Genomic DNA, 27,049 nt, shown 5'->3' with positions numbered 1-27,049 from the left:
GTTTTATGTCTGGGTGATGAGTATGATGTCCGAAGCAAATTCACCTCCTGCAGACTCATTGCCCCAAAGTCAACTCTTCTGTTATTTAATTTTTTTATAGGGGACTGCAGCCTGTAATTTCACCATGGTTAACATGCCATCCAGAATGATGAGTAATCTTACAGAGGAGCACAGTAAATACTTAATTCCCCAAATCTGCCTGCAATTTCAAGCCCATCCAAATGGGGCTTCATGGTCAGTGATGAGATAATACTGCACAACATATCAGAAGACTAATATTTCATCAATTAATCTAATTGTCAATATAAAAAATGATTGTGATGACAACCATAATGGTATTGTTCTGTTTGAATCTATTTTTAGGCATAGAAAAATTCTGCTGGAACAGCTCTATATGGCAAAGCAATGTCTTTAGTCATACTTTTTTTTTATAGTATTCCTCATTTGGCTGGCAGTTTCTCTTTACTTCTTTAAAACCTTTTTTTGAGTCTTTGCATCAGCACTGATAATTTACTGACTTCTTTCCAATTGAAATTGTTCACCAATATCACTACATTTCAATAAAGATAGAGATGCAACAGTTTCTTCTTTTATTATTATTAAAACAGAGATTATCTGTGACCACATCTGTGTCTTAAACAACTACCCAATCACTAATCCTCCTTTACAACTCGCCCTCGCCTCTCGCTAATCTTTAGCTCCATCTCAGTGAGACGATATTCGAAAGATGTTTGAGATGTGTATCTCGTGTAGCGCCTTGAAGGTAACTTCCATCTCTTTTGATAATAGATGCAATCTTAATGCAAGAACGAATCTGAAGATGTGAGGAGGAAAAAGGCTGTTTAAAGGACGGCAAATTCAAACAGGCTGCATCATTTGCCAAATAGAGTGATTTAGTAGGAGAATGGCTTTATCCATCTCCTAATGCTAATTGTCCTATCTTGAACACTCATTCCCGGAATGAATATATTTGTTGTATCCTTGCTTTTTGTCTTTTGTCCTGTTATTTATGTCTTGGGCTTGACTTTGAAAATGTCTCTCCAATTTTTACCCTTTGTCTTCTTATATAAAATTGACTTTTCACTCGCCACATTTGTATAATTTTTTTTGTCCATTTTGCAGCCCTAAAGCAGTGTACCAGATGTGCACAGCATGGAAACTAGGAGATTGTAAATGTATCATATTTTCCATGACATGTACAGTATCTCGGCAGCACTGATATCCAGGTCAGACGTTTGTGCTATAATTAATATTTCATGACATTGCCCGTATCAATTTCAGGGACTTCCCTTCAGCTAAGTGACAAACTTCGAATTTTTGTAACTTTCTCATTAGAGAAAATCCAGCATGTAGTTCCTTTTGAGGCAAATGAGTGAGTTTCTCTCTTCTTTAGACAGAGTGCATGACGACTGAAATGTTGATGGCATTGAAAAAAAAATACACAAATGAATACAGTTTAATAAAATATATTTAAGGATATCAAGTTGCTGGTACGTTTTTTTTTTTGCTGATCTGTTTTCAGAGCAGTTACAATATATTGCTGATATCGCTGTTCGCTCTGTCTGTTTGCCATTATGTGGTGGGTAAAATACATTTTCTTCAAAGGGAGAGCATCTACTTATACTATTTGGGACATAGAATGATTTAAACTTCATTGTTCTTTGATCCATTCAGAATTATTTTTTGGTAGTAGTATAGCTAAATTATGCAGGAATATGAGAGCTATGATTGCAAAATAATATGCAATCTGGGTAAAGAAAATAAAGTCCAGCAGTCTGCTTGTGTTAATCAGGTATAGAGGCAAGTGTACTAGTCACATTGATATTCACTTAATACTGATTACAAAATTCTCTCAGACTGTAGGATCTGCATGACTTTGTGGACTTTCTGAAAGTCTCTGTTTGGTCCAATTTTTTGGATTTGTAGTTCAGTTTTAATGAAATTGTTCCTGTGTTAATATGTTATTCCTTTCTTTGTGTCTTTTACAGCCCTGCCCGTTGTCTGGTGTATCGCTTTAGCGATTGTCTGCCCTTCCCTGTTGTGTTTCACGTGTGCCCAATTATCTCTGGCTCCCTTGTGTGTTTAGTCTCTGTGATCCGAGACTTCTTTGTCAGTTCGACTGTTTGTTTGTTTGTGTTCGTGTTACCTGCTGTTACCTCATGCGCTGTTTTTTTATTATTTGTTCCCATTGCTTCACTTTTGCCTGTTTTGCCGCCTGAGTTTGCGTTTTGGATCTCCCAAGTTTCTTTTTGCCTGCCTGCCAACCAACCTGCCAACAGAAACTGAAAGCTTATGTCTATTAGATTGAACACTATTATATGCTCTCATTTGCCCTCACCGACGTCACGTTCCTGTGAACTATACATCCTACAGCATATTCAAATTATCTACAGATTTTGAACAGAGGTTAAACAAGGCAAATCCACCCAAGAAGAACAACGGCAGAAGTAGTTTCAGCAATTGCAACAAAACTGCACAAGTAAATGTTCGGATGACAAAGCCCTCTTCTTGGCATATAGATCAATGTGTATATGGAGGAGGTCAGGGTTGATGTCACCATTTAGGGGCCCCAAACTCAGAACATTTGTATTAACTTCACACAAAGTGAAGCATTTAGTTTCTTAACAGTTGGATATTTCTGTCAGGAGTTGGTGACGACCAAAAAATGTTTGCTTGTTTGTTATGTTTCTTATTTTCTGGAATGTTATTCAGAGGGGGGGAAAAAAATCATAATTCTGTATGAAAGACAGAACTGAATGTTACCTTCCCTCTATGAGATTTGTTTCAATCAAATTTTAAACCATCTTTTACAGACATCTGCACTTGTTACCTTGCTCCTTTTCAATGTCTCTTCTTCTCATTGTCCGCCAAGACACGGCTGCACAACGCATGCAACTGAGGCTGCAGGTGTAGCAAAAGTTTACTCTACTGACAGAGGGCATTTAGTGGGCATTCACTGCTAATGTGGTATTGTGAAACACTCACTGTATATAAATATATATACAGTGAATAGATCTGTCCTTCCTCTGTTTCCCAGGTAACTGAAACAAGGACGGGTCCTCTCGGCTGCAGTAACTACGACAGCTTGGATTCAGTAAGCTCTGTGTTGGTGCACAGCCCAGAAAATAAGATCCACCTAAAGGGTAAGGCTGGATAGCGTGCGCACACACACACACACGCGCACGCACACACACACACACACACAGACAAACACTCACACACATTCTTTAACGTAAACTTATTTAATTAATGCACACACACGTACCAACACACAAGTCACAACGCTAAAGAAAAGGTCCACTGTGAGGATAGGTTTTGTCATGCACACACACACACACACACACACACACAACACCACCATCTCCATCCACCATATGACCAATCCTCTCACCTCCAGTTTGTAGTAGCTGGGCAGGATGACCCTTTATTTTACGCTGCAGTAGTTTATATGTCTGTTCTGCCTCGCTGGCTCTCACTCTCCTGGGGAATCTGTTATCTTACCACTGAACCCAACCCAACTCCAGTTGCACCTGGAAAACTCGGTGCACAAGTAAAGCTCAAATTGTAAACCACAAACTAGCCTTGTTGTTTGAAAAAAAAACTTACAGTATATTGTTGGAATAAGAAACTTCTATTTTCTGTCTGCAACACATTTTGTAATTTAGTTTGAGGTGTAGTTTAATGCTTGGTAGCATTAGACTAGTATCAAAAATGTACTATCGTCTGAAGTGATCTCCACACCAATGTTTTAATCTTCAGTTAAACACACTGTGTTTAGGAAAATTCTTTTTCAGTATGCAAACAACAAGGAAATTGGTTTAAATGAGCCACTTAAGGAGACTTGAATTGCTGAAGATGGTGAAGGAGAAACATGTCCCTATTTTGAAGATGACAGAACAAGTGTTTCTCCTTGGATAACCTCGGGTAAATATGACTCCTGTGCAGGTTGGTGTGTCTCAGTGAAGATCTCTGATTCGTTTTAGGTCAATAGTAGCTGATGAACTCATGAGGAGACAATCTACCCAGCATTCATTTGCCATTATATGTAATGAAGTAACTTAAATGTTTTCATGGCGTATTAGTCTAGGTGCAGGCTTCTCTAACATCTCTCTTTTTCTTGCATTGATTTTTTGAGAAATATCATTCCTTTTAATCCATTACAACAGGATAAATCAGTGGTGCTACTTTTATTCATTCATTATTTTCTTAATTCATGTACACACGTATACTGTAGTCATTTTGACTCTGGTCCTGGCGGGAGGTAGAGCTCTTAAAACAAAAATACAGCTGTACTGCGCCAATACATTTTGCATTGCCTCAAATTTTTTATCATGTCATCATCAGAAAATATCCTTGAAGGGACAAAAATATTTTAAAAGCTTAAATAAAAGAATTTAATATCACAAACCCATAATCCTCCTTTGCTACCTTGCCTTGTCCTTTCCTTTCAGAACTATCATATGAGGAATAATCACTAGCACTGACCTGTAGCCTCTTACAAACAGAGAGGGACCACACTTTCTAGTCACAGGGGTTTTGTCCTTGAGACTCTACCTAATCCCAAGTGTGAGGTGTCACATACTGAGCCACCACTTCACAGAGGGCACTTCAGAATTCTCCAACGCTGAAGCATAATTTGCTTCTCCATTGTGAGGCCAATGGCAATAGTGTTGTTGGAATGCAGTCTGTGTCCCCTTTGCTTCTGAAATGATGAGTATTATCAGCATATGAGATCCGGCTGCAGTGTGGCATCCAAGGTAAAATAGAATGGCCTGGTTTCAGAGCAAAAGCCATAAGAAGAGCCGAAATACTGATTACCCACGAAATGTATATATTTTTTATAACACATATCAATGACTGAATCAGTAAAGTTAACGCTGCACTAATTTTAACATTTTTTAAGTGTTTACATTAACAGTGCATCAAACAAACACATAGAGAATAATCTTCCCACTATTAGCCTTTTTCTTGTTTTGTTTTTTTCATCAACCTTGTTTTCAGCGGCAGAGGGTTGCTCCAATAAGCCCGGTCTACGCTGACCTACGACAGACAGACATGCAATATTTTTCTGTCCTTTTTCCTGTCTTTCTTCCCTCAATCTGTTAGATTCTTCTGTCTTGCTTGCAGAACGTTGCATTTGCAAAATTCTCTCAAAGTCGTCACAAATATTTTATTTTTATATTTCCTACTGGGGAATGCCACCTGTTCACAAGGGGCTGTGCAGTTTTCATTGCTGGCATAATTGAAACCTTAAAAAATTGTGCCACTTTAGAAACTATCGTTCCTCATAGGTCCTTCTGTTTGGATGATGCCTATAATGTGAGCAATTAAGAGTGAACATTTTGAAGCATGTAACAATTTGCTTTAAAGTTGGTTATAGATTACCAAGAGTGTAATGGTCAAAACTCAGCTATGGACTTTGTTAGTGCAGTCCCAAAAGATTTAAAGCACCATTGCTTATAAACAACCAATGATTGTGATTGGATTATGAAGGTCATTTTTGATGAATATACCTGACTTGACCCTTTTCCATCATTGCCAAAGTAGAGAAAGGACCACAAACAAAGCACACATACCAGCATCGCTCATGTGGTTAAAAACTGGTAGATAAGGGGTTTGTTATTTTAAGAACCTGGTTATGTAAAAAAGATGTACAAGGAAATGTGTTTAAACATCTCAGTTGTCAGGTCCAGTCCTTAAGAGGCTGTGTTTCTGGGTCCATTAAGTTATTGGTTGTAGGTTAATCTGTCATTACTAAAATAAAATTTCTCAACAATATGAAGCCCATGTGGTGGAGAGACTCCCCCCTCTTTCAGGACCGTACTGATAATTAGGTAGAAGTGTGAGGAGGGGAAAAGCCCTCAGCTGCAGGCTAAGACTTTCCTTTGTATTAACTAATGCTGTAATGTATGATGTGTTTGTTCTATGATGATTTTTGTTTAATGGAAATGGAGAAAGTGCAACCACAGCAATGTCCAAGGGTAAACTCTCCTCTTAATTCCACCCAATTAGCTTGATCCGTTTCCATTTAACTAGAATTCAGAACTCTTTTTCCCGTGAGCCCAATCAGCACAAATTAGGTCATGCAAGTTGTTTTTATTTTGGTTTTTTGTAGTCGTAGGGATGAGTGCCTCTCAGTAATTCCTCCGTTCCTCCAATAGCAGGAGGAACCACTCGACTTACACAGCTTCTTTGCATTTGAACCTCTGCACCACTGCTAAATCAAAAGAAACAGCAACACAATCTGAGTTGTAGGACAAGGGTGTTACATTTTATTTTCTATTCCCACACTCCACTGTTCTTACTCTTTCTGATCCGTCTCCTAATTGCACGACCCTGTGTACCTTTAGGCTTTGCCTGGGTGTTTGTGTGCGTGCATGTGCATATATGCTTCTGTTAAATCAAGACCACAGCTTTGGTGCCAACAGAGGCTACCCATCTCTCATCATTAATGGCTGACAAAAACAGCCCGGCTTTAGCCTTGAGTCAATGCAGTGCTTTGAAGTGGAGTTGCGAAATCATTATTATCTTTATTGAATGTTTTTGCAAAGCTTTTTGCCTTCAAAATTAAACCTATTCGGTTATCAGTTGTGCAGCTCCGTTGGGTGTATGAATTTGTTTGTGTGTGTGTGTGTGTGAGAGAGTATGCATGTGTGGGTGGTGTACTTGAGTATGAGTGCATCGGCAACACATCAAGAGTCCAAGAAGAGCAACCCTGACAAAAACAACACAGAGGACTGTGTGGGGAGCAACGGGGACACATAATGTAGAATCCAGAGCATTATTAGGCTTGGACAGCCTTTAGTTCACATAATCGCAAAACTAAAAGAAGCAACTCCATGCTCACCACAATGTGAATATGTAAAATAACTCACTGGATAATATTTTGTAGAACTCAACAAACAGACACGTTGTAAAAAAACTTCCAATTTAGGAAAAAACTAAATTCTTGTTTAAAGAAAGTTTACAGCCTGACCCCCTGGTAAACTTTTCACAATAATTATACTTTTCCATAAACAGTGTTGTTACCAACATTACCGTGCAATAAACTAATTTAGCTGATGCTTGTGTCCAAAGAAAATGAAAATAAGTGCATTCAACCATGCACTCAACCAACCATCAAATAGGCAAAACGTCTTCACATCCTCCAGTTTAGATGTATTTTTTCTGTTTTAATGATTCATGGACTAAATTCGCAGTCTGAACACGTGAATTTTCAGTCTGTGACAGAAAGTTTGTAGGGTTTCTGCTTTCCTGATGTCAATGGATAGCTCGTTCCACCATCGTGGAACCAGGACAGCAAACATCATCCCCATGTGGTTCCCGTAGTTAAGGGTAGGAGGTTAAAAAAAGAAATTGCCTTGGAGTAAGGGTATTGATAACTATTGATATTGATAGCTAATTATAATAACTATGTTCATCCAAAACGAGGACAGTAAGACACTAGTTGTAAACTATAATTTTTCTTTCATAGTTCCACTCAAACCATGCATTATGGCCAAAGAAACAAAAAAAATAGTCTTGTATATCTCCTTTCTACCAGGATGGTGCTTGTAAGAGTGCTTTTTTTTCAAGTCTGTACATCCTGCATTTGAAGCTTTTGGAAAGTAACTTGCAGTTGCTGTTTTCGCTCATGTTTCCTCAAATGGCAGATATTTTACTTTGGTTGCCCCTGCATTAGTCACTGATGTCAGTGCTTCCAACTGTTGGGGACTTTTGTGGAGCCAGCCGGTGCCAGCTCCTGGGCACCTATACCTGACTTTTTTTTTTGGTGGAAAAAACTCTTATGCTTCTAAACATATCATCTTCTTTTTTGTTTTCATGTTGACGATCAGGCTGCCCACATAATAATAATAATAATAATAATAATAATAAATTTCATTACCATGCAAGGCCTGCAACATAGGCACTGTAAAGCTCTCAAACATTGAAGAGCACAAAGGTGTTTTGCCAATTCTCTGTGCAATCTTGCAGAAATGACTAAAATGATAGATTTACAAAAAGCAACCCTATTGCCAGACAAAAACATTAACATTGAACAGCTCTGTCAACCACAGGTATATTTGTAATGCTGTACTTGAACTTGAATGACACCATTGAATACTCAATCCCGTGTGTCCAGTGAAGCTTCAACAGAAAATATGTAGAAGTGTCTTGAGAAATTTGCTAAACTCAATTGGCTTCACCGTCAAATCTTTTAATTTCCCAGTAACTAATGTCCGAAACATTCCCAAGGCTAAAAATTGTTCTGGCACACTGTGATTTCTGCCCTTCATGTTCCATAGATTCTTCAGTTGTAAAAATCTTTTCGACTGACACATTTAGCTTGCATATTTGACCAATTATAGCTTCAAGAGTTCCTTAACTTTCAAAAAGTGCCACCTTAAGAACCTGGCTTTTATGGTGGAAACATCAGTTCCACCAAATGTTCCAATTCCCCTGGAGAAGTTTCTGTTGGAAATCCACTTTAAAAAAGGTTTTCTCAATTGACCATGACCATAAGAAATGTACCTTAATACAAAAGAATATCCCCAATAAAGTCTATACTATTGTATTCTATTCTATAACAGTCTCAACCCAGCGATGGAGATATGAGTCTATAGATTTCCCTGGAACACAATATAGGCATGCTCCCAGTGTCAAAATAGGCTGTCAAGATAGTTTCTCAGTCCTTTGACCTTCACAGAGGGACTCTGGGAAAACCTCTTAGAGATCATCCCCTAACGCACCCCAAACACGCCTTTAGAACTCTGCTGGAACTCCATCAATAGCAGCAGCAAGGCCAAGGGATAGACGCTATGCTGCACTTGAGTCAAGTGAGTTCCTGCAAGCTGAGAAATTTATCAAGTGCATACAGATTTTTTTAAAGACGGGGATAGCTACAGAAAGGTAGGGGGAGAGTGCTGGAGGAAACTTCCTGCTTCGGTACTTTCCACAAGGAAGGCAATTTATCCTTGTAACTTAAAGAGCAATAGGCTTCAACTCACTCAATCCCAATCAGGCTTTATCTCTTACCAAAATGAATACCCTGCATTTTGCATCCACTTTATAGCTAAGAGAACAGCTGGCAAAAAAAACAACCCAGCTACATGTGAAATGTCACAAGTGAAAAGGGAAAAGATATGCAGCTATGAAGATAAGCATACAGAGACAGAGAGCGTGTGATACGCCAGCATCTTTGGCAGCCTGTAACGTAATGTGTAAGAATGTGTGTCACTGCCAAAGCATAACACACTGAGAGCAGGAGCACAGTCCAAGGATACCAGCACCACCATCTGTTCCACAGCCAAGAGTTCCAGTGTAGTGGACCAAGCACTTTCGAACACATACACGCACTGATAACAGAGAGGTGGTGATCATGGGGGATGAGCTTAAGAGCTTCGAATTGCCCAAAATGGAAAGTTCGGTCCCTGCTGGAGACTGAGAGATAGAAAGAGACGGAACCATGGGTCTGCTCTTTCTGGATCTCTGGGGTGATATAAATCTGTGGCTGTATGGTGGCAAAGCTTTATGGGTAAGGACCCTAAAAGCCCCCATCAAAAGGAGATAACCACTGGTTCTCTTTTTCTGAAATTCATCATGGGGAGTGGAAAAGGAACGCCTAGAAGAGCTAAAAAGTAAAGTCAGAAAGACCTTTTCATCCATAATATCTAAAATCCTTTTTATCATCAAAAGGCAGTCCAGAGTTTGATACTCAGTGTGTTTGTAATTAAACGTTATACAAAAAACACTAAGGTGGATTGATGACTAATCGATAATTGATTATCGAATTGATTGTCACAGAGACAATTAATGAAATTCACTTTATTATTAATAATTTTGTTTTATATAGGATGTAAATAGAAAAAAGAGGGTAGCAACCTATTGGCATACCGATTGACATAGGAAGACTGAATATACATTTTAGAGACAATGAAATAGGTAAATTATTTAGACATATTATGTTTGTTTTTTTTAAATGTACTTATTTTCATTTGAAAACCTATTACCAGCTTGGTTAATATCGTATTTCAAATTCACACAGGTATGAAATGAAATACAGGTTACAGGGTGGTTGACAGTTAAATATACTTTAGCAGAAAACATTCAAACAGTGATGTGCTCACTTGATTGCTTGGCTGGTGAAAAGACATTTCATTTTTGCCTTCCAATCAAATGTGCAAGGATGTGACTCCTATTCAGGTAATCCCCCTCACTCTCCTGGCAGTTCAGAAAAAATCACGTTGAAGGCCTATTTCAACCAGAAGAAGCCTGCCATATTGTTCCCACCTCAGCAACTTGCACGCTGACTTAATTGCATTGCTGGGGCTTATGTTGCATGATATGCAATGACAAATATAGGTTATTAGTCACCCTAGACACATGTGACATACTGAGATGTACCATTGCTGCAGTAGCAACACGTGAAAAGCTGCAAGATGAAAGGAGGTGGAAGAATAGGGAAGTTCATGGCTGACAGCCCCACTGATTTACCTCTTCTTACTTTCATAATATACACAGTTGCTATCGTGACTATTGGGGCTGGAATAGTGTTTCACATTATTTAAATATTTGAAATATCAAACAAAAACTTCTTCTTTATATCAGATTTTTTTCATGTTAACTTGTTTATTGTAATAGGACCATAATCTGATTGTTTGTCCCTACCCCTCGGATCCATCATGGAACTGTATCCTGAAACTTAACATAATCAGTACTTTGACAAAAAAAGATTAAAAAAATAGATTTGACATCAGGTTAAAGCGTAGTTTAAAAGCCTGTTCGGTTAGTGGACCTTGAGCTGAGATGTTTTTGTCAATTAAAAACATTTATTATGCAAGTTGGCTAACATGGAAATGAAAAAGATGGGTCTGTTTTTCCCCCCTCTAAATATTCAGAGCATTAAGATAACTCAAGACAGAATAGCGTGACACTTTTTGTAAGAAACTCCAATGTTTTTAGTAAAAGGAAATGAGTCATCATAGTCCTTATAAACCCAGAGTTAGCTGAAAGTGTGAAAGAAAAGAAGGAAACAAGCAACGAGTCGGAGGAGAGAGAGAGAATGCAGCTGATTGTGTTTCCGTCCTGCCAAAGCATGGGAGATGAAAAATGTGAATAATTACATCTCTTTCCAGGCCATTGAAAGAGTAAATACCAAAGGAGAGCACATGCATACTCATATCAGGGCACAGTAGGATCACCTCGGATGTTGAAAATTATCCAGAATGAGACTGTGAAGTAGAAAGGGAAAGCTTTTGACTCCACAAATCGATGATTATTTGACAGACAGGGCTACATGGACCAACAGACATATTCAGAAATCTTACAAAAGCTGCCTGCTGAGGACGGGGGGTTGGGGTGTCAACAAAGTAAAGTCATTTTCAGGAAAAAACTAAACATTTGCTGTTCATTGCCACATTTAATTTGCTGTTATGTGTCAATGTCTGTGACGAAGAGAAGTTAGCTGTAGTTGTTTGCATTGCAAAATATCAATGTGGTGTTTGCGCTCATTCACTCATTCATTTCATTTGTTTAATATAGACAAAAAAATTCTAGTAATTTGTTTCTATTTTTCCAGTTATTATTACTCCACTTATTTTATTGAGCCTCACGTCACTCTCATTAGAAAACGTCTGTTTTCCTTGGTTTATTCAAATTAAAAATAAGGCTTAGGCAAATAGATCAAATGGAATTGCTTCCATGATTCCATCTCCATTATATACTGTAAGGAAGCAGAAATAATGGGAAACAACATGCACATGGAACTGCGGTTGTTGTTTATGGAAACCGCAGACTACAGTTGACAGTTGTCCCAAAGCTACCAAAACATGCCTCTGGGCCGACTTCAACCCTTATTGTATATCCAACCACAGTACCTGAAGCAAGAGCTACCACTGGAAATGATGAGGAGAAAAAAAAACAATTTTCTTGTCCTTGTGATGTTAAAATGACAACTACACACACACACACACACACACACACACACACACACACACACACACACACACACACACACACACACACACACACACTAGATACAGCAAGCTGATGTCTTTGCAAATGTCAATTCTATTTGGTCACAGACATGATAAGACATGTAATTAGTGTCAGCATCACTATGCGATATTCAAGTATAATAGTATGCACACTGTGCTGCAGATGGAAATTTAAATAGCTGTGCTCTAAAGTGTATACTGGAGCTTGAATTAGAGCTGTCACTTCGATGTCGTGGACTGAATGCATGATATATCTGAATTTCATGTTACATATGTAACAATGTACGTCCATTACAGGAATATTTAGTTGGAGAACAGGTGCATTTTAAAACCAGATTTTCCTCCAGCAACTGTTGATAACGCTGCAACGATTGTTGCTTTCAAGGAAATATCCTTTTCATCACCCTGATGTGTCAAAAATGAATAATCCTACAAGAAATGACATGGCAGGTGCAAAAGCTAGGTTAAGAATGTCTTCTTCATAACCTTTTTTTTTTTTTTTACATTTCAAGAAATTAATTGCATGCACAAAGCCGTCAAGTGCAATTCTTACACTTTTAGCCTCGTACAAATTTTGAGTGAGCTTGCAAAAAAAACTTTATTCTGAAATTTAAGAAATACCTCAGCATGCATTTCATTTTTCCTTTTTCCCTTTTTTCCCAGGCTTGCAAGATGTCCTTCCAGAGTTCCTGCGTGGGCGCTTTGTGGAGGCAGCCCTCAGCTATGTGGCCTGCAACTCGGAGGGCGAGTTGCTCTGCCGCAACAACGATTGCTGGTGCCGGTGCTCCCCCCGCTTCCCGGAGTGCAACTGTCCCTTCGCTGACATCAAGGTCATGGAGGAGAACCTGGAGAAGAGCAAAGATGCTTGGAGCGGCCTCAACCAAGAGTTCATGGAATCAGGTAAGCGCTGTGATGGTTTACATGAAACTTGATGAGTTGGCGTAGAGGTGAACTAACTGCTTATGATGAGGTTGTGTGGAATCATGGCAAATTTAATGCATGACTGTGGGAACTTTGTAACACTTGTTTAAGAAATAATTAATTGAGACTATATTAAAGCTACTTTGTGTATAATTAGTATGTGATTCTAGCATATTTGTAATTATTCTGACGGGAAAAGTTTTGGGTTGGTAAGAAATGAGAATATCCAGCCCATTGAACACATTCAATTCCAGTTTTGTGAAAACCATCAGAAGAGAATGTGCATTAAAGCAAGTCCACTGTACATCCGCTGCCATATTAGGAGTTGGTTCCTCAAAATGAACAGCTGGTGTTGCAGACTTTCCATTCGCTGTCATTGTACCATTGCAGAGGAAGGAGGCCCAACAAACAAGAGCGCTAGTAAAACCTCAAATTGTGAAAGCAGTGTAGACTATATGATGGTAAAATGATGTTTTGATGTGTTTCATGTATTCATTTGAGGAAAGTTACAGTCCCACACAGATCTGATATGTTTCATCTGCTGCTATTTCTTGTCCCATGCATGATTTTGGCTACTTTTAGGTTTTTCTGTATAATTTCCGGGACAAAAAAATTGAGCATGTGCCTAATTAATCCCTTAGATCTAACACATCAATGAGTTGCAGTTTGAGGCATTAAAGTGGTAGTCTCAACACAATCTTGCGATTGACTATGGCTATGAAAGTATTGCAGAGTTTAAATATATTTGCTGTTTTGTGAACTCACGCCTGAAACAAAACCCAGGACATTTCCTGCTGCGGCAGCTTCAGTCAAAAACAGGCAAAACAGGAGTTGAATTTTATTATGAAGAAGTCACGGGAAATGCAATGAGTTTACAGTGAGCTTATGGTTATCCTTCTTCAAAAGGGCCCACAAAGCCGGACAGCAGCGATTTCGGGCCACAGGGAGCAGTTAGATGAAGAGCTGCATGCAACAAGCTACACGCCTCAGACTTCCTGGCATGGTCACAAGCACTTCGCCCAAATTGGCCTGACTCCTTTATTTAAATATCAGTAGTTTGTTTTATTGCCCCCGGAATTCAGTGACCTGTAGTTTTAAAGCGTATATGATTTTAACCCACCAGTAACTACAGGGTTAGTCACCAAATCACCAATGCGGGGAAATTATACATCATTATGTACTCACTTATTGTGACAGTTTTAATTCTGACTCAGACAGGCTGAGGACGTAGTGAAGGTGTTAAAGTGAATAAGAAAGACGAGGCGTCGGTTGTGTTGCGTAAGACTGTACCAGTTCCAGTCCCACATATAGCTGGTAGGATGGTGATGATTTATAGCTCCAAAGTGGATTGCATTTTATTCTCAATAACACTCCATTTATGCAGTGTGCACCTTTGGAGTGTCGCTCCAACTGCGTTCACAATCACTTATGATATTGACAAACAACCCTTAGTCATCGAGGATGTGCCGTAATTTACTTGGATGACAGTTCAGTTGCTGCTGATTTTCTTCACAATGACAAACACATTATATAAAAGCCTCATGTGTGAGCTTCTATTATCCTCAGTATGCTGCATATTATATGTTCCATGTTGTGTCTGAGGAAGCTCTCAGTGTTGTATGGGGAAAACTCAAACAACAGAACTGTTAAGAGTAGATAAGATTTTATCTACATATAGTGAGGGACATTGGGCCTCATGGAAGTACCGCTGGTACGAACAGATTTGTTCTCAAATTGTGTGTACGAGTAATTTAGGAGAACTTCCAGAATGTAATTGATTTTCTCGTATTTTGAGTAGCATCGAGGGAGCGAAGTTCGACATGCAGTTGTATTTGTTGTAATAAGCACAGTTAAATACGGAGGTGCAAGTTCATGCATGGCCTTATCCGTGAAAGGAGAACCTTAAAATCAGCTCTAGCTTGCACTTGGAGCCAGTGGAGAGAGGCCAGAACTGGTGTTATGTGGTCATACTTTATGTTTTTTGTCAAGATTCTGGCTGCAGCACTCTGAGCAAGTTGAATACCTTCAATCAAGTAACAGAATTTTCGAGTGGTCCAGACCTGTCGTAGGTGTCACACAAATTAGTCTGCTGTTAATCAAACCAAACACATCTGGTGGTAAGCTGCTCTACACGCCAGAGATGACATGTCAAATAATTTTAGCTGCACATTGTATAATATTGTAATGAACAAAGGTGAACGGATCCAGCACCAGCAGAAAAAGTCTCTGTGCAACATCGATGGTTATGGCACATATGTTTTCATCCATATCAGTGACAGTGATGCAGTAGCGAACCGTGGGTTCTATCCCTGGGCCTTAAACGACACACACCTCCAATACACACACCCACTTTCATCGTCAGCACCACAGAAGGTAAAAAGCTTTGACACACAGCGCAAAATGGCACCACGGCAATGTCTCAAACTCCACTAAAATCCCCAAATTGTAAAACATGAAACGGTGTTGCGTGTGAGTACACATGCGTTGGATAGAACTTCTTAATAATTCTCCAGATGCTTTAGCTCCTAAATTTTATTACTACAGTGGCCCTGACACTTCGCGTTCACTGACCCGTCGAGATGTCAGTGGCCTTCTGGAAGACGTAGGGCGATGTTTGTTTTGTCCCACCCTCTACAATAGCAAAATGTGAACACAAGTTCCGGACTTCTGACCCGGTCATGAACTCCTAACCAATGAGTGAGCGAGCTGTAACCTCTTTTCTGCCTAGAGAGAACAACAACAACTAAATCTCCGGATAACTTTATTTTCACGGTTTAAGATAAATGCTGATATGTTGGGCCTTCGTTGAGGTCCTAGAACTCCCTACGGGTTCCCCTCTGCAGTGACTTCACCTTGAGCTTCTTGCAGTCATTGATCGCCTTGCTGTGGCAAGTGTTTGTTTTTTTTAAGCCCCTATCATATGAATGCATTTCATCTTTTATTTCAGTGACAGTGCGACTCACGGGTGGCACATCATTAACAGCTCTGCTTTTGTCTGTCACTTGACTCCTGCTGACGCTGCACAGACTTTCATTCCTGGGTGTCTGAAAGCAGAACTTCAATCTCTGATCTCGTAGTAAGAACTTGTGCTAGGGGGTTTTTCTGACCATGCTCTTATTGCTGCTTCCTGTTCACAGCTGATCATAGCATTTAAGGGTGCACCCTTTCAGCTCGGGCCATAAGCAATGGCCTGCTTTGCCTATCCTGTTGTGACACCTCTGGCTAGTGGTCATGTTGGACCAGTTGCTGAGTCTGTGGCAGCAATGATTCGAAAGTGGCAATGTTGGGCCACTTTAGAATTGATTTATTTTAATGGGTGCGATGAAAGTTTTGTTATTGCTTCTCCTAAAGGTTACATCATTTTATTTTAAAGGGCAATTCCATTTATTTTCAACTTGGGTATGAATGTAATGGTTCTAAAATTATAGCGATAACTTAATTGTAATAACATTGTCCTCACTAAGTTGATTACTGAGCTCCAGAACTGCAGAAACTTCTCTCATAATTAGTGTGACTGGACAAGAGACAGAGACAGAGGCAGACATGTAACTGTCAAACCTCCGGGGTTCCTCGAATAGATTTAAACCTGTGATGCTTGCTGTAGCTGTGTACACACAGTTTTATTGCAAAAATAATGATTATCAATATCAAAACTTTCAGATGATTGACACAAAGTTATTGTCTTAAATTATTGGACTGCTCATGTCTCTTGTCCTTCTGGACTTTATTGTAGCAATATTGTGGCAATGTGACATCATTTCAGCTAAATAAGCCTTAAACTCACAGGTTACAAAGCAAAGCACTGGGCTTTCAATAATGTGCTCATTTGTTAACTTGTTGGGCAAATTTACACCTTTAAAGTGTCAATTACGCATAAGTATTCAATGTTGTGGCTGATGTGATTTTTGTTGGGTGAAAGTAGTGGCAAGAGTTGGATCCGAAGGAGGGGTAATTACCAGCAGAAGAGGGATAAGTGGGAATTCAAGTTGTGGCTTTGATTTTGTAAGTTAAGAATAAGGCAGCTGAAGTTATGAGGGAAACGTTTGGATGCCTGTTCCCCCTCATGTGAAATTAATAAGACAACTAAACCGCTGTGGGACTCATTTACACTGAGCGAAGCTGTCTTGTGATGCTCGATAATTAAAGAAAAGATGAACGGGTATTCCAAATTCTCTCAACTTTTTAATTCTCCATTTTAAAAAAATCAAAGCTTATACCTCAGTGTTACCAGTTTTTTGGCTGAGTTGTTGAAACAACTGCATTGTTAAACATGATTTAGTAATGTATGACAATGTTTCGCACCTGTGGTGTGAAAGATAGCATCCTGTCATCTTCATAATCTCATTCTTCTGAAGTACAACTGGGCTGCTTCATTGAAACTCTTCATCAAAGCAGGTGAGACACAAGTGTGGGGTTTTGCAACAATGTTAAAGAATAAATAAGTGCGTCACTTCCTAAAGTAGCTTTCTTTGTTGTTGTTCTTTTTCAACTCATTACCAGCACACTTCTTAATGACTTGGAAGGTATCAGCAGAATTTAGTTGGGGAGAGAGAGAGAAAGAGGTAATGAGGTATAATGAGGTATTATTCATATTGTGGGAACCTAAATCTTTTTACGTATACGTTATGGAGACAAGTCCACAACATAGTGCACTTTAAGGCAAATACATGGTTTGAGGTCAGGATAAGGTTAGGTTAAGGTTAAGGTGAGGGTTCAGTGTAAGTAAATTATATATATATAAATTATAGTGAAGTTTATGTTAAGTCTCCAGGAAATGTAATGTGTGTGTGTGTGTGTGTGTGTGTGTGTCTGAGAGAGAGAGATAGAAAGAGCAACATCAGGTAAATGGCAATTCTGCTGATTCACTCAGCATCATTTTGATAAGCGCCTGGCTTTATTTTCCGCTGCATATTCAATCTTTTTTAAAGATGCTCTCACGGTCTTTAACACAGAGGAGAACGCCGGCTTTTTGCGAGGCTTTTCTTGTTCCACCGACGTTTGGGATTTTGTGTTTTTTTACCCAGGAGCTTAACTTTTTGCAGTTTGTCACAGCAAAGCATTTGTGTACTTATAGAACTGTGCTTGAGTAGTGCGATGAGAATGTCATGAAAGGGTCCCCAGTTTGTACACATTAAAGGACTAATTTTACGGAACACACAAAAACCACTAACGCATTCACACACATGCACAGAAGAGTTGAGGTGAACATTGAATGCAGAGAGATGACAGGAGGTTAATCTAGATGGCAAATAGTGTTTGACGTTCTGTGCTGTACTGTGAATTAGTGTTCATTGTCTCTCCCTCTTTCTATCTCTTTTTGTCTGTCTCCCCCCTTCTCGTCCAACACACACAAACACACACAGAGGGTTTTGGCTTCTGGGTGTACCCAGGACATTGGGCTGACTCCCGTCTGCTGAGAAGGGCTGATAACTTTATTGAGGTGATAGGAAAATAACTGGGAGGATTCTGTGTGTGTGTGTGTGTGTGTGTGTGTGTGTGTGCGCGCGCATGTGCATGTGTGTTGGAGATTATTCATGTGACTGTCTCAGAGAGAAGGAGTAGTGTGTCTGTGTGTGAGAGAAAAGAGGAGAAGAATACACTAAAACGTAAGCCACTCACAATTTCCCAACAAAAGACTGAAGCCACACACACACACACACACACACACACACAAATCACAGGAGCGATCTGCTCTGAGGTTATTTTCCTTTCTGTTTAAATAGATCTCGTGTACAGTTTGGGAGGCAACAACCTATCGTCCCGGAGAAGCTATGAATAAGTTGAGGCTGAAACTTCAGACCTTTGGTTTTGTGGAAATTGGAAAACACAGCCGGCTTCGAGGCTCAGCACTGGATTCTTCAATACCCGTTTCCATACAGAGGGTGAATGCAAATTACAGTGTCAGAACACTAATACAGAGTGCTTTGTATGAATCCCGTGGACAGGATTAATCTAGAATGTCACTCAGTAGATGGCATACCTCTGCCAAGGCCAGTCTCATTAAATTCAATCAAGCCGCACCAAATTTCACACACTCATAGATATTAGTCCCCAAAGTATACCTAATCGAATTATTCCCTGAGAACTCTGTGAATATGTCCATCTTGCAATGTTAAAGAAAGCGATTAAAAAAAATCCTGGCTCTGTCCCTTTGTCCGGATCCACGCCAAAATGGTAACGGATTATTTCGTGGCCCATGTCCCATCCTTCCACCGAGTTTCGTGGAAATCCGTTATGTAGTTTCTGCGTTATCCGACTGACAAACAAACAGGACATAACCTCCTTGACAGATGTGAAAGGGTGATTTCGATGTGTCTTACCTTCACAGGGCGGTTTAACATTTTTCACATTACATGATTATACATAATAAGTCAATGTTTGTAGTTTTTTTCCGCACCTCCCACTTGCTCGAGAGTACTCCGGCATTCAATAGTATTCGACAGACTCCCCATTTTAACGGATGAGGTTGACATTATTCTATATTTTTCATTGTGTCAAACTGTCTTGCCAAACAAACAATGTGTTAAACAACACAAACTGAATAGAAATTGGTCAAAAGTATATACTTGAATTGTCAAAAGAAATTATACTATGTTACTCAAACAATAATAAGTATTAGCTGTATTTACAACAGCATAAATACCGCCTACAGCACCTGTGTTCATAATAATGAAGCAACCATGATCACAGGAAACCTGACTTTTACTTTCAAGTATGTGATTAGGAAGTTAAGATTAAACCAGGTGATGTGAGCAGTGTGGTCCCAGCCACTATGCATGTTGCAGAGAGGAAGGACAGGGTGTAACTAACTAATGAGGTCACCACTCGTATATGAAACATAAGACGGGGGCTTCTCTGTAATTGAGATTCAATTCCCTGCTCCAAGGGTGGCTACGAGGCAGTGTTATCTCCCCGCTGAGAGACAGACAGAGCGTGGTAAAAGGAGGAATCCCAGAGTGATTTTAGAAAAAGAGAGACTTTCATCTTCTGCTGAATCCAGTTGATGTTGGTCAGTGAGAAATGTATACATTAAGCGTGAAGCATTAACCATCTGATCAATATTTTATCCCCTCACATTGTTATCCAATTCTTTAGATTTCTGTAGTGGAAGCAAGTGAGCAGGGTGTAAATTGGCAATCTTTAACGTTTCATTTCTGGTTGATTTAGCGCGACCTGTAGTTATTGGTGGTAACGGCACTTAATGCTGCAGGTCACAGAATTGTGGGGGCAGTAAAACGAGCCATCGTCATTTAAAAAAAAAACCCAAGGCAGTCAATAATTGGCCTTTTTCCATCATTGACTGTATTCTGCACACAACGCAGCAGGACAGAGTGAAAGGAGTCGGTTATCTGACTGAGAAGTTGCAAGTGTGCTGCCTGTCACCTGCAGCTCTTCATCTCACGGCTCCCCGAGGCTCAAATTGCATTTCCTGTGCCTGCTTCATAAGAAAAGTCAAATCATGTTCCCCAGTCAAGTGCTTTTAATGTGAAGCTGCAGCAGTGGGAAATGTTTCGTTTGGATTAGCAGCAACTGCACACGGCATTTCTTTTTGCGGGAATGTCGTCACAGAGACCCAGTTCTTAATACTTGGCTAGAGATATATATGTTTTTTTTCAAATGAAACGAGGGCCAATATAAGTAAATCAACTTAAGTGATCTAAACTATTTGGGAAGTCAAAGAGAATTTATTAAAAGGACTGTGTTGGTGTTTACTTACAGATGTACTGTATAACAGATCTACAGACACCATATTCCCCACATAATGAACTATAAGAGCTATGGTGACCTCCTGACATTTCATCCAGTGCCAATATCATGTCAACTTTGAGAATTCCATTGAAAAACAAATGCGTTCCCATCCACACAGCTTAATTTTGTGTTTAGTGCTAATTTGCATTGTAGCAAATGTTAGTATGCTAACATTGCCACTGCGATCATGTTAGCCATGGTCATGTTAGCCGTTAGCCAGTCACACTGTGTTTATTGGATGTGCTCTGCTTGATGCAACGATTTTCAACGCCCCATGTCCAGTGAAGAAACAGGTTGGTAATGTAAACATTGGGCCAGCTAGTCAAAGAGAGTAAGTACATTCATTTTTTTGTGACCTCTGTTCAAGTATAAATCAGCATGGTGAGTAAAACATTGCAATTCAAAGTCAAGCACACAACAGCATCTACTGGAAATCAGTCGTCACATCTTGAGGTCTGTCTGTGGAGCACAGTGGGCGGAAGATTACTTCTTTCTTTTGCTGTTCTTTGGTAGGCATGGACAAAGCCAACCTGCGGTGGCATTTACCTGAGAAGGACCTCCTGCGACCATTACACTTGTAACTGTTGTCTCACAAAGTCGAGGCAGAAGTAATGTGGTGTCTTGGCAACAAACACTTGAGCCTACTGTTTTTTTTTCTCTCTGGTTTGTCTGGTGTTAACCATGATCACAGTCTTTCTTAGCTACCTACCTTAAAGCTTAACTACACCCTAGTTCCATCCCTTGCTTATATTTTCCTTGGTACTTACAGGCAGCTCTATTTAACCACAATGTCCTTGTTACAACTGGCAGAAATATATCATGGATCATAGTATAAATCTAGATGATAAAAAGGTTTACATCTTCCTCTCTCTATCTCATTACACATCTACTAATGGTCTCTTCATCTTGGATCTCTCTGCAGTCGCCTTCCTCTCGTAGTTTTACAATGCCGTATGTCTTCTAATTGTCTCTAGTCCTCCATTATGTTAATTAAAAAGCTTCCTTGAGAGCTAACAGGAATCTGTTTGATACTTGATACCACCTACAAATAGTCCTGGCACGGTTTCTGCTCAATGCTATCAGGACGCCGCTGCTTTAAATCTCTGCCCATTTCCAACTTTATTACCTTCATAAAACATCCTGTCTCAGCTTGCAGATGTAGCACATGCACTCCCTGGATGTATCAAAACAACAAAAGAAGGAGAGATTATTTTAGGCCCAGAGATGGATTTCACTTTGGAACAAGATTTGGCAACACTTCTTCTGCTTTCTCATTTCATTTCCTTCATTCATTTCACAGGAGGCCCGTGTTTGGCACAGCCAGTCCTCTTTGCTTCCTCCTTATTTCCCCTTTGTCCATCGTCTTTTTTTTCCTGCTTGTCCTGTAGGCTCTCATAATTATTTCTTGTCTTTCTTTTTTTTTTTTAGGAATCCCTCACAAATACTTAGCTAAATGTGTGTTACAGCCTTTGTAATCACTGTGTCTCATGAGTGAAAGGAAGAATAAGCATGTGTTACACTGTGGATTAAGGGCTTCATATAGAGTCCGGCATCATGGCATTATTTAGAAATCCATTGGCAAAGAAACTCATGTGATTCCATAGTACAGGGATGTGTTTATCATGATGAGCCATTTAGATAACATTGCACCAGGCATCACTCACTTGACAGAAAGAGTTCATGACCCTCACTGCTCATATTATGGTTGATATTCTATTATTTTTATGAAGGAAAAAGCTTGCTACATGCACAAGAATTCTTGGAAAGCCTCAAAAATATTATTTGAAGGATTTTTTTAAGCAACCATGAGAGAAAAGTAATGAATGATGAGAATTATAATGAATTTGGATTTTGAATTGATGATTCCCACTGTAAATCTAATGATAATTCCACACTCAAACCCTGCACGCAACGCAACCTCAAACAAAATGTTGATCAAAGGCCAATGATATGCAAAAAGGCACTGTAGTAATTTGTAATGTAATAAGAAGTGGAAAACATATGATGACTTTGTATCACACGCAAACATGATCCACTATATTAATAACCTCTTTATCAATCAGAAAAGCTGTGTTGTCAAACGTGCTTTTCACTATCAACTACATTATAGTGATGTAGATCAATGGTACAAAGCTTTACAGGAAAGTGTAATAGTTCAAATGACTACATAATTGCAAAAAAACAACAACTTTGCTTTGGCTACAGACTCATTATCTGTTCCAAATCTGATCCAAATACAATCTAAACATCATAAATGTTATGTAATCTCAGCGATCTGTTGAAATTGTTTCTTGAAAAAGGGGATTTATGACTGTCATAATTGCATCAATAATGGCATCAGTGATGAACTGTAACCAGACTCTAAGGGCCTGTTTATAAGTGACATCTCCATAATCTAGAAATACTAACAAAAATGTACCATATACCATATACAAAGCCAATCTCCTGTAGTCATGAGTTAGACTGATGTGGGTTTAGAATACAGAGGAATCCCTTCTAAAATAATCCCAACACTTTTGATAGGCAGGACAATTTAGAGATCTTCTGATAATTATCATGGTCATTGCATTTCCATTCTTATTCAGAGGGACCTGAAGCAATTTTCAAACGCTGGGAAATATTAATTATATATGTAATTAAGTTATCCTCTCCCATCGGAATCTTTACATCTTTGGCCTCCAGGTCAAATATGAGCACGGAAAGGCTGGAGAGGGAATGGGCACCTGGGGTTTTTCTGCAAATGCATTATTTAAATTAAGAGTCCTTGTCGAATCATCTTGGTCTATTACCTGTTGATCAGTGAAATAGCAGGACACTAGGTTTTGGCTGTGTATGGCCTCACTCATGTTGTGAACTATTGTCGTGTCATCATGGGATCGTTTCAGTAATGAGCTAAATACATAAATACAAAGTTTTAATTATAGTTTACAACAAAAGTTTCAAAATCTCTGAGTGTCAGATGTATTATAAAAGCTAAAAAGCTTTGCATATGGCCCAATTAAGTGGTGTCTATCATGTGTAAAAGAGTCTTAACTCTACTAAAAAATAAGGGATTATTGGATTTTAAAATCCTCACTTTACGATTTACATCACATTCCAACTGTTGGCACTAATTTGAGTGTGTGAGGGCCAGGATACTTGAGTTTGTCTCCCATCAATAACCAGCAATTAACCTTGACAACTATCTTTCTTTAAACTTTACCGACTATTTGAATTGCATAACTCATATACAGATATTTTAAAAGGGGAGAAAATGATTTTTTCTTTGCAGAATTAACTAATATTGACTTAATTGTCTGTTGCTAGTGTTGTCCCCATGATTAGTGCTCCTGCTTCACCCTATAACTCTCTGCTTTATGCTGTGTGTATAAAAAGAGCATGACTCTCAATTAAACAGTGAGGAAGGAGGGTGTAAAGGGATTAAGTTTAGGTCACTTTTCCGAATGTGAACAATAACCAGATTCCCAGTGGTAAGGGGGATGAGCAGCTGGCAAAGATGCAACTTGTTTCCCTAGAGGTGGGAATCTATGTGGTTAATCATCAGCTTCTTCATGTGCTGCGAGATAGGAGAGGGTCACACGGAAAACGGGTTAGGGTTAGACATTCAGGATGTCACAACTGGAAGCTGCTCCCGCCCTTGGCTTGTTAACCATGCATCTATGTAGCTCACATGTCGGACATTTTTTCTCTAAACATAGTAGTGGTAATCGTTATTGTTCTAAAAAGAAGAGAAAAAAATGTCAAGCCAACCTTCAAATGATCAGTTCCCATGTTCATTACAGTTACACACATACACACACACACACATACACACAAACACAAACTACATATTTCAATCATTAATTCACATCTAATGGATTTTTCATGAAGCCTTCATTGAAGGTCGCCCTCAACCCATCATGATGTCTTTCTGTCTACTGAGCGGTAACAGATTGAGTGTCGTCTATTGCCAGGCATGGGTAATCACAACACATTTCACAAAGGAATACTGGCTATTACTGACTGAGAGGGGAAAACCTAGATTAGTTAAAAGCTCTCTCTCTGTATTTTTATATTAAGCCACCTTTTCTCTGCATAACCTGCACACAATGCTTTTTGCAGCTCGGGCCCAACAATGAAAACCAAAAAAAAACTGTCTGCTGTGCAGAATGAGAGCAGATGCCTGCCCATCAATCATCTTCATAGAAGCAATGATATAAGCTTTGGCTGACTGTGGCAAACCTGCATGTGTTTTTATGGTTAGTGGGTGACCTCCTGAGGGTGTATATGGCATTTGCTGGCCCTCTCTAGTTCATGAACAGGGGTGCGTCCATTTTTAAAACAGTGTTCTAATGTCACTGTCTGTCTGGACTGTCCGTCTGCCGACTGGTGCCTAGTAAGAAGTGCACAGTGAGAAAATTAGAGTGTCAGAGGACAGTGAAACAATGAGCTGAAATTCGCAATAAATCTCTGTAAACTGGAGGGGAGCTGCACATTCAGGTGATAATTCTCAGTGGGTTTATTGCTATGAGTCACCCTCTTCACATTGTCACATTGTTTTCACGTCATCATTTGATGCATTGTTGTCATAAAATAGAAATTATAGCTGCTTTAAGGGACAGGACTTATCCTAGTGATCCCCATTTATATCATTCTGACCGGGTTAATTGCTGAGGTTTAACCTCAATATAAATTGTCATTCATAAAAAGCATAATCTAATAAGACCAAAAATGTGCACAGTTTAACTGGTTTCAAACAGACCTATTCAAAAGATAAGGTAGGATAAACTGTATTGTCCCAAAAGAAATTTGTCATGGACTTAAGTTGCCAAGTACAGCTACACATAAACAATGACAGGACCAACAATACAATGATGAACACAGTAACACAATGGCGCTGACATTGTTCATGAGGTAGGTGGGTTGCATATTGCACAAAGTTGGATATTGCACATTCTCCTGAGTAAACATAGACTTTTTAAGGCACATAAAAGAAGAAAAATTAAAAGGTACAATAAATAATGCTGCATAAACCATTCAAATTAAAACCTATAAAAACCATCCAAATAAAGCGGTTTAGAAAAACTGGGGGATTCCTGCAGTTTTTGGGAGATTAACACGGACCACATTACATTTTGCCAGATTGTTAGCTGAAGATAAACTTTGGCCTGAGCTGGCAGGTTACACCCTCACCAGCAACCTGACCATCAGGCCAAAACTCTCAGTTGGATTTAAAGAAATACCAACATTTCAGGACAATAACTATTTACCATGACATTTACTGGGCATGTTGACTCCTCAGGGGATGGACCATTTCCATGTTCCCATTAGAACAACAGCCCAATGTACTGTACATGTGCAGCTGCTGCAGAGTCTCTTTAAGTGTCTAAAAGCCAGATGCTCCGCTGCTTATCTGCCAGATATAATTAGGCCTGCAAGTATAAAACGTTAGTATTTCTGTACTTTTATCTTTGCGCTATTCATTTGTGTAAAACACACACTCACACACACCTGAGTTCTTTTATATTAATTGCCATGTACTGTTGATTTTTGCTTTGCTTATGCTGCCATTTGACATTGGATTTTTTGTGTGGAGCTAAAGTCTTTTCAAATGAGTGTGATCTCCGTCCTCTGTCAGTCAGACAGCTTAGACAGCAGTGTCTTGTGTCCTGCTTTTGTTCTTTCGAACTCTGGCTCACTTGTTAGCCCACTCTTGTTTCTCTTCAAAATGCAAAACAGATAGCAGCTACTGGTCACGGTAGGATTGTCGCGATAGGAATCAGAAGGAGAGTTAAACGTTTTAAAGGGCTTGGTCAGTTGAGGATTCCGAATTGCATACTTTCATAAAAAAATAATTAAAAAAACATGACTTAAAAAACATGTCCATAATGCCCTTGCAACAAAGTAAATCACATCCTGTGTCAGTGAAACAGTACGACCGCATAAACAAGTCATCAGGGGATGATATATATTCCCAGACACTCACAGAACTTGAAAGACAAGAACATTTTGTGCTATCACAATTATCCAAAGTAGTTATATTTCTCCGGTGGGCGGCTGTGGCTCAGGAGGTAGAGTCTGTTGTCCACAAACCCGAAGGTTGGTGGTACGCATGCCGTTGTGTCCTTGGGCAAGACACTTAACCCTAAATTGCCTCTGATAGCTCCTCTGACCGTGTATGAATGTGTGTAAATGGGTGATTATCCAGTTCTAATAGTTGGGCAGAAATGTGGCAGAAATCTGTCACCACTCGTGACGAAACCATGACTAAAACTGTTTAAGTGCTGCTGTTGGTGAATGCTGGATCTTAATTTTGCTGATGTCTGAACCTTAACCAAACCTTCTGACACAAGAGACCAACAGGCCCTGCAGAAATATTACTGTAGCATACTATATAGGAAACCATCTGATGATAATAAAATAAG

At 39.3% G+C, this 27,049-nt stretch overlaps 1 protein-coding gene across 1 annotated transcript in view; it reads left to right on the top strand.

Moving 5' to 3' along the window:
* brinp2 (bone morphogenetic protein/retinoic acid inducible neural-specific 2) overlaps positions 1–27,049 on the top strand; it is a 177,675-nt gene that overhangs the window by 119,894 nt on the left and 30,732 nt on the right. Inside the window, exons 5-6 of the mRNA XM_035635611.2 lie at positions 3,038–3,143; positions 12,639–12,875. Coding sequence (XP_035491504.2) covers positions 3,038–3,143; positions 12,639–12,875 — 343 coding nt within the window. The remainder of the gene's footprint in view (positions 1–3,037; positions 3,144–12,638; positions 12,876–27,049) is intronic.

Source organism: Scophthalmus maximus, chromosome 5 (assembly GCF_022379125.1).
Source record: "Scophthalmus maximus strain ysfricsl-2021 chromosome 5, ASM2237912v1, whole genome shotgun sequence".
Classification (NCBI taxonomy): domain Eukaryota; kingdom Metazoa; phylum Chordata; class Actinopteri; order Pleuronectiformes; family Scophthalmidae; genus Scophthalmus; species Scophthalmus maximus.
The sequence above is the reverse complement of the archived record's forward strand: the minus strand, read 5'-3'. Positions and strand labels throughout refer to the sequence as shown.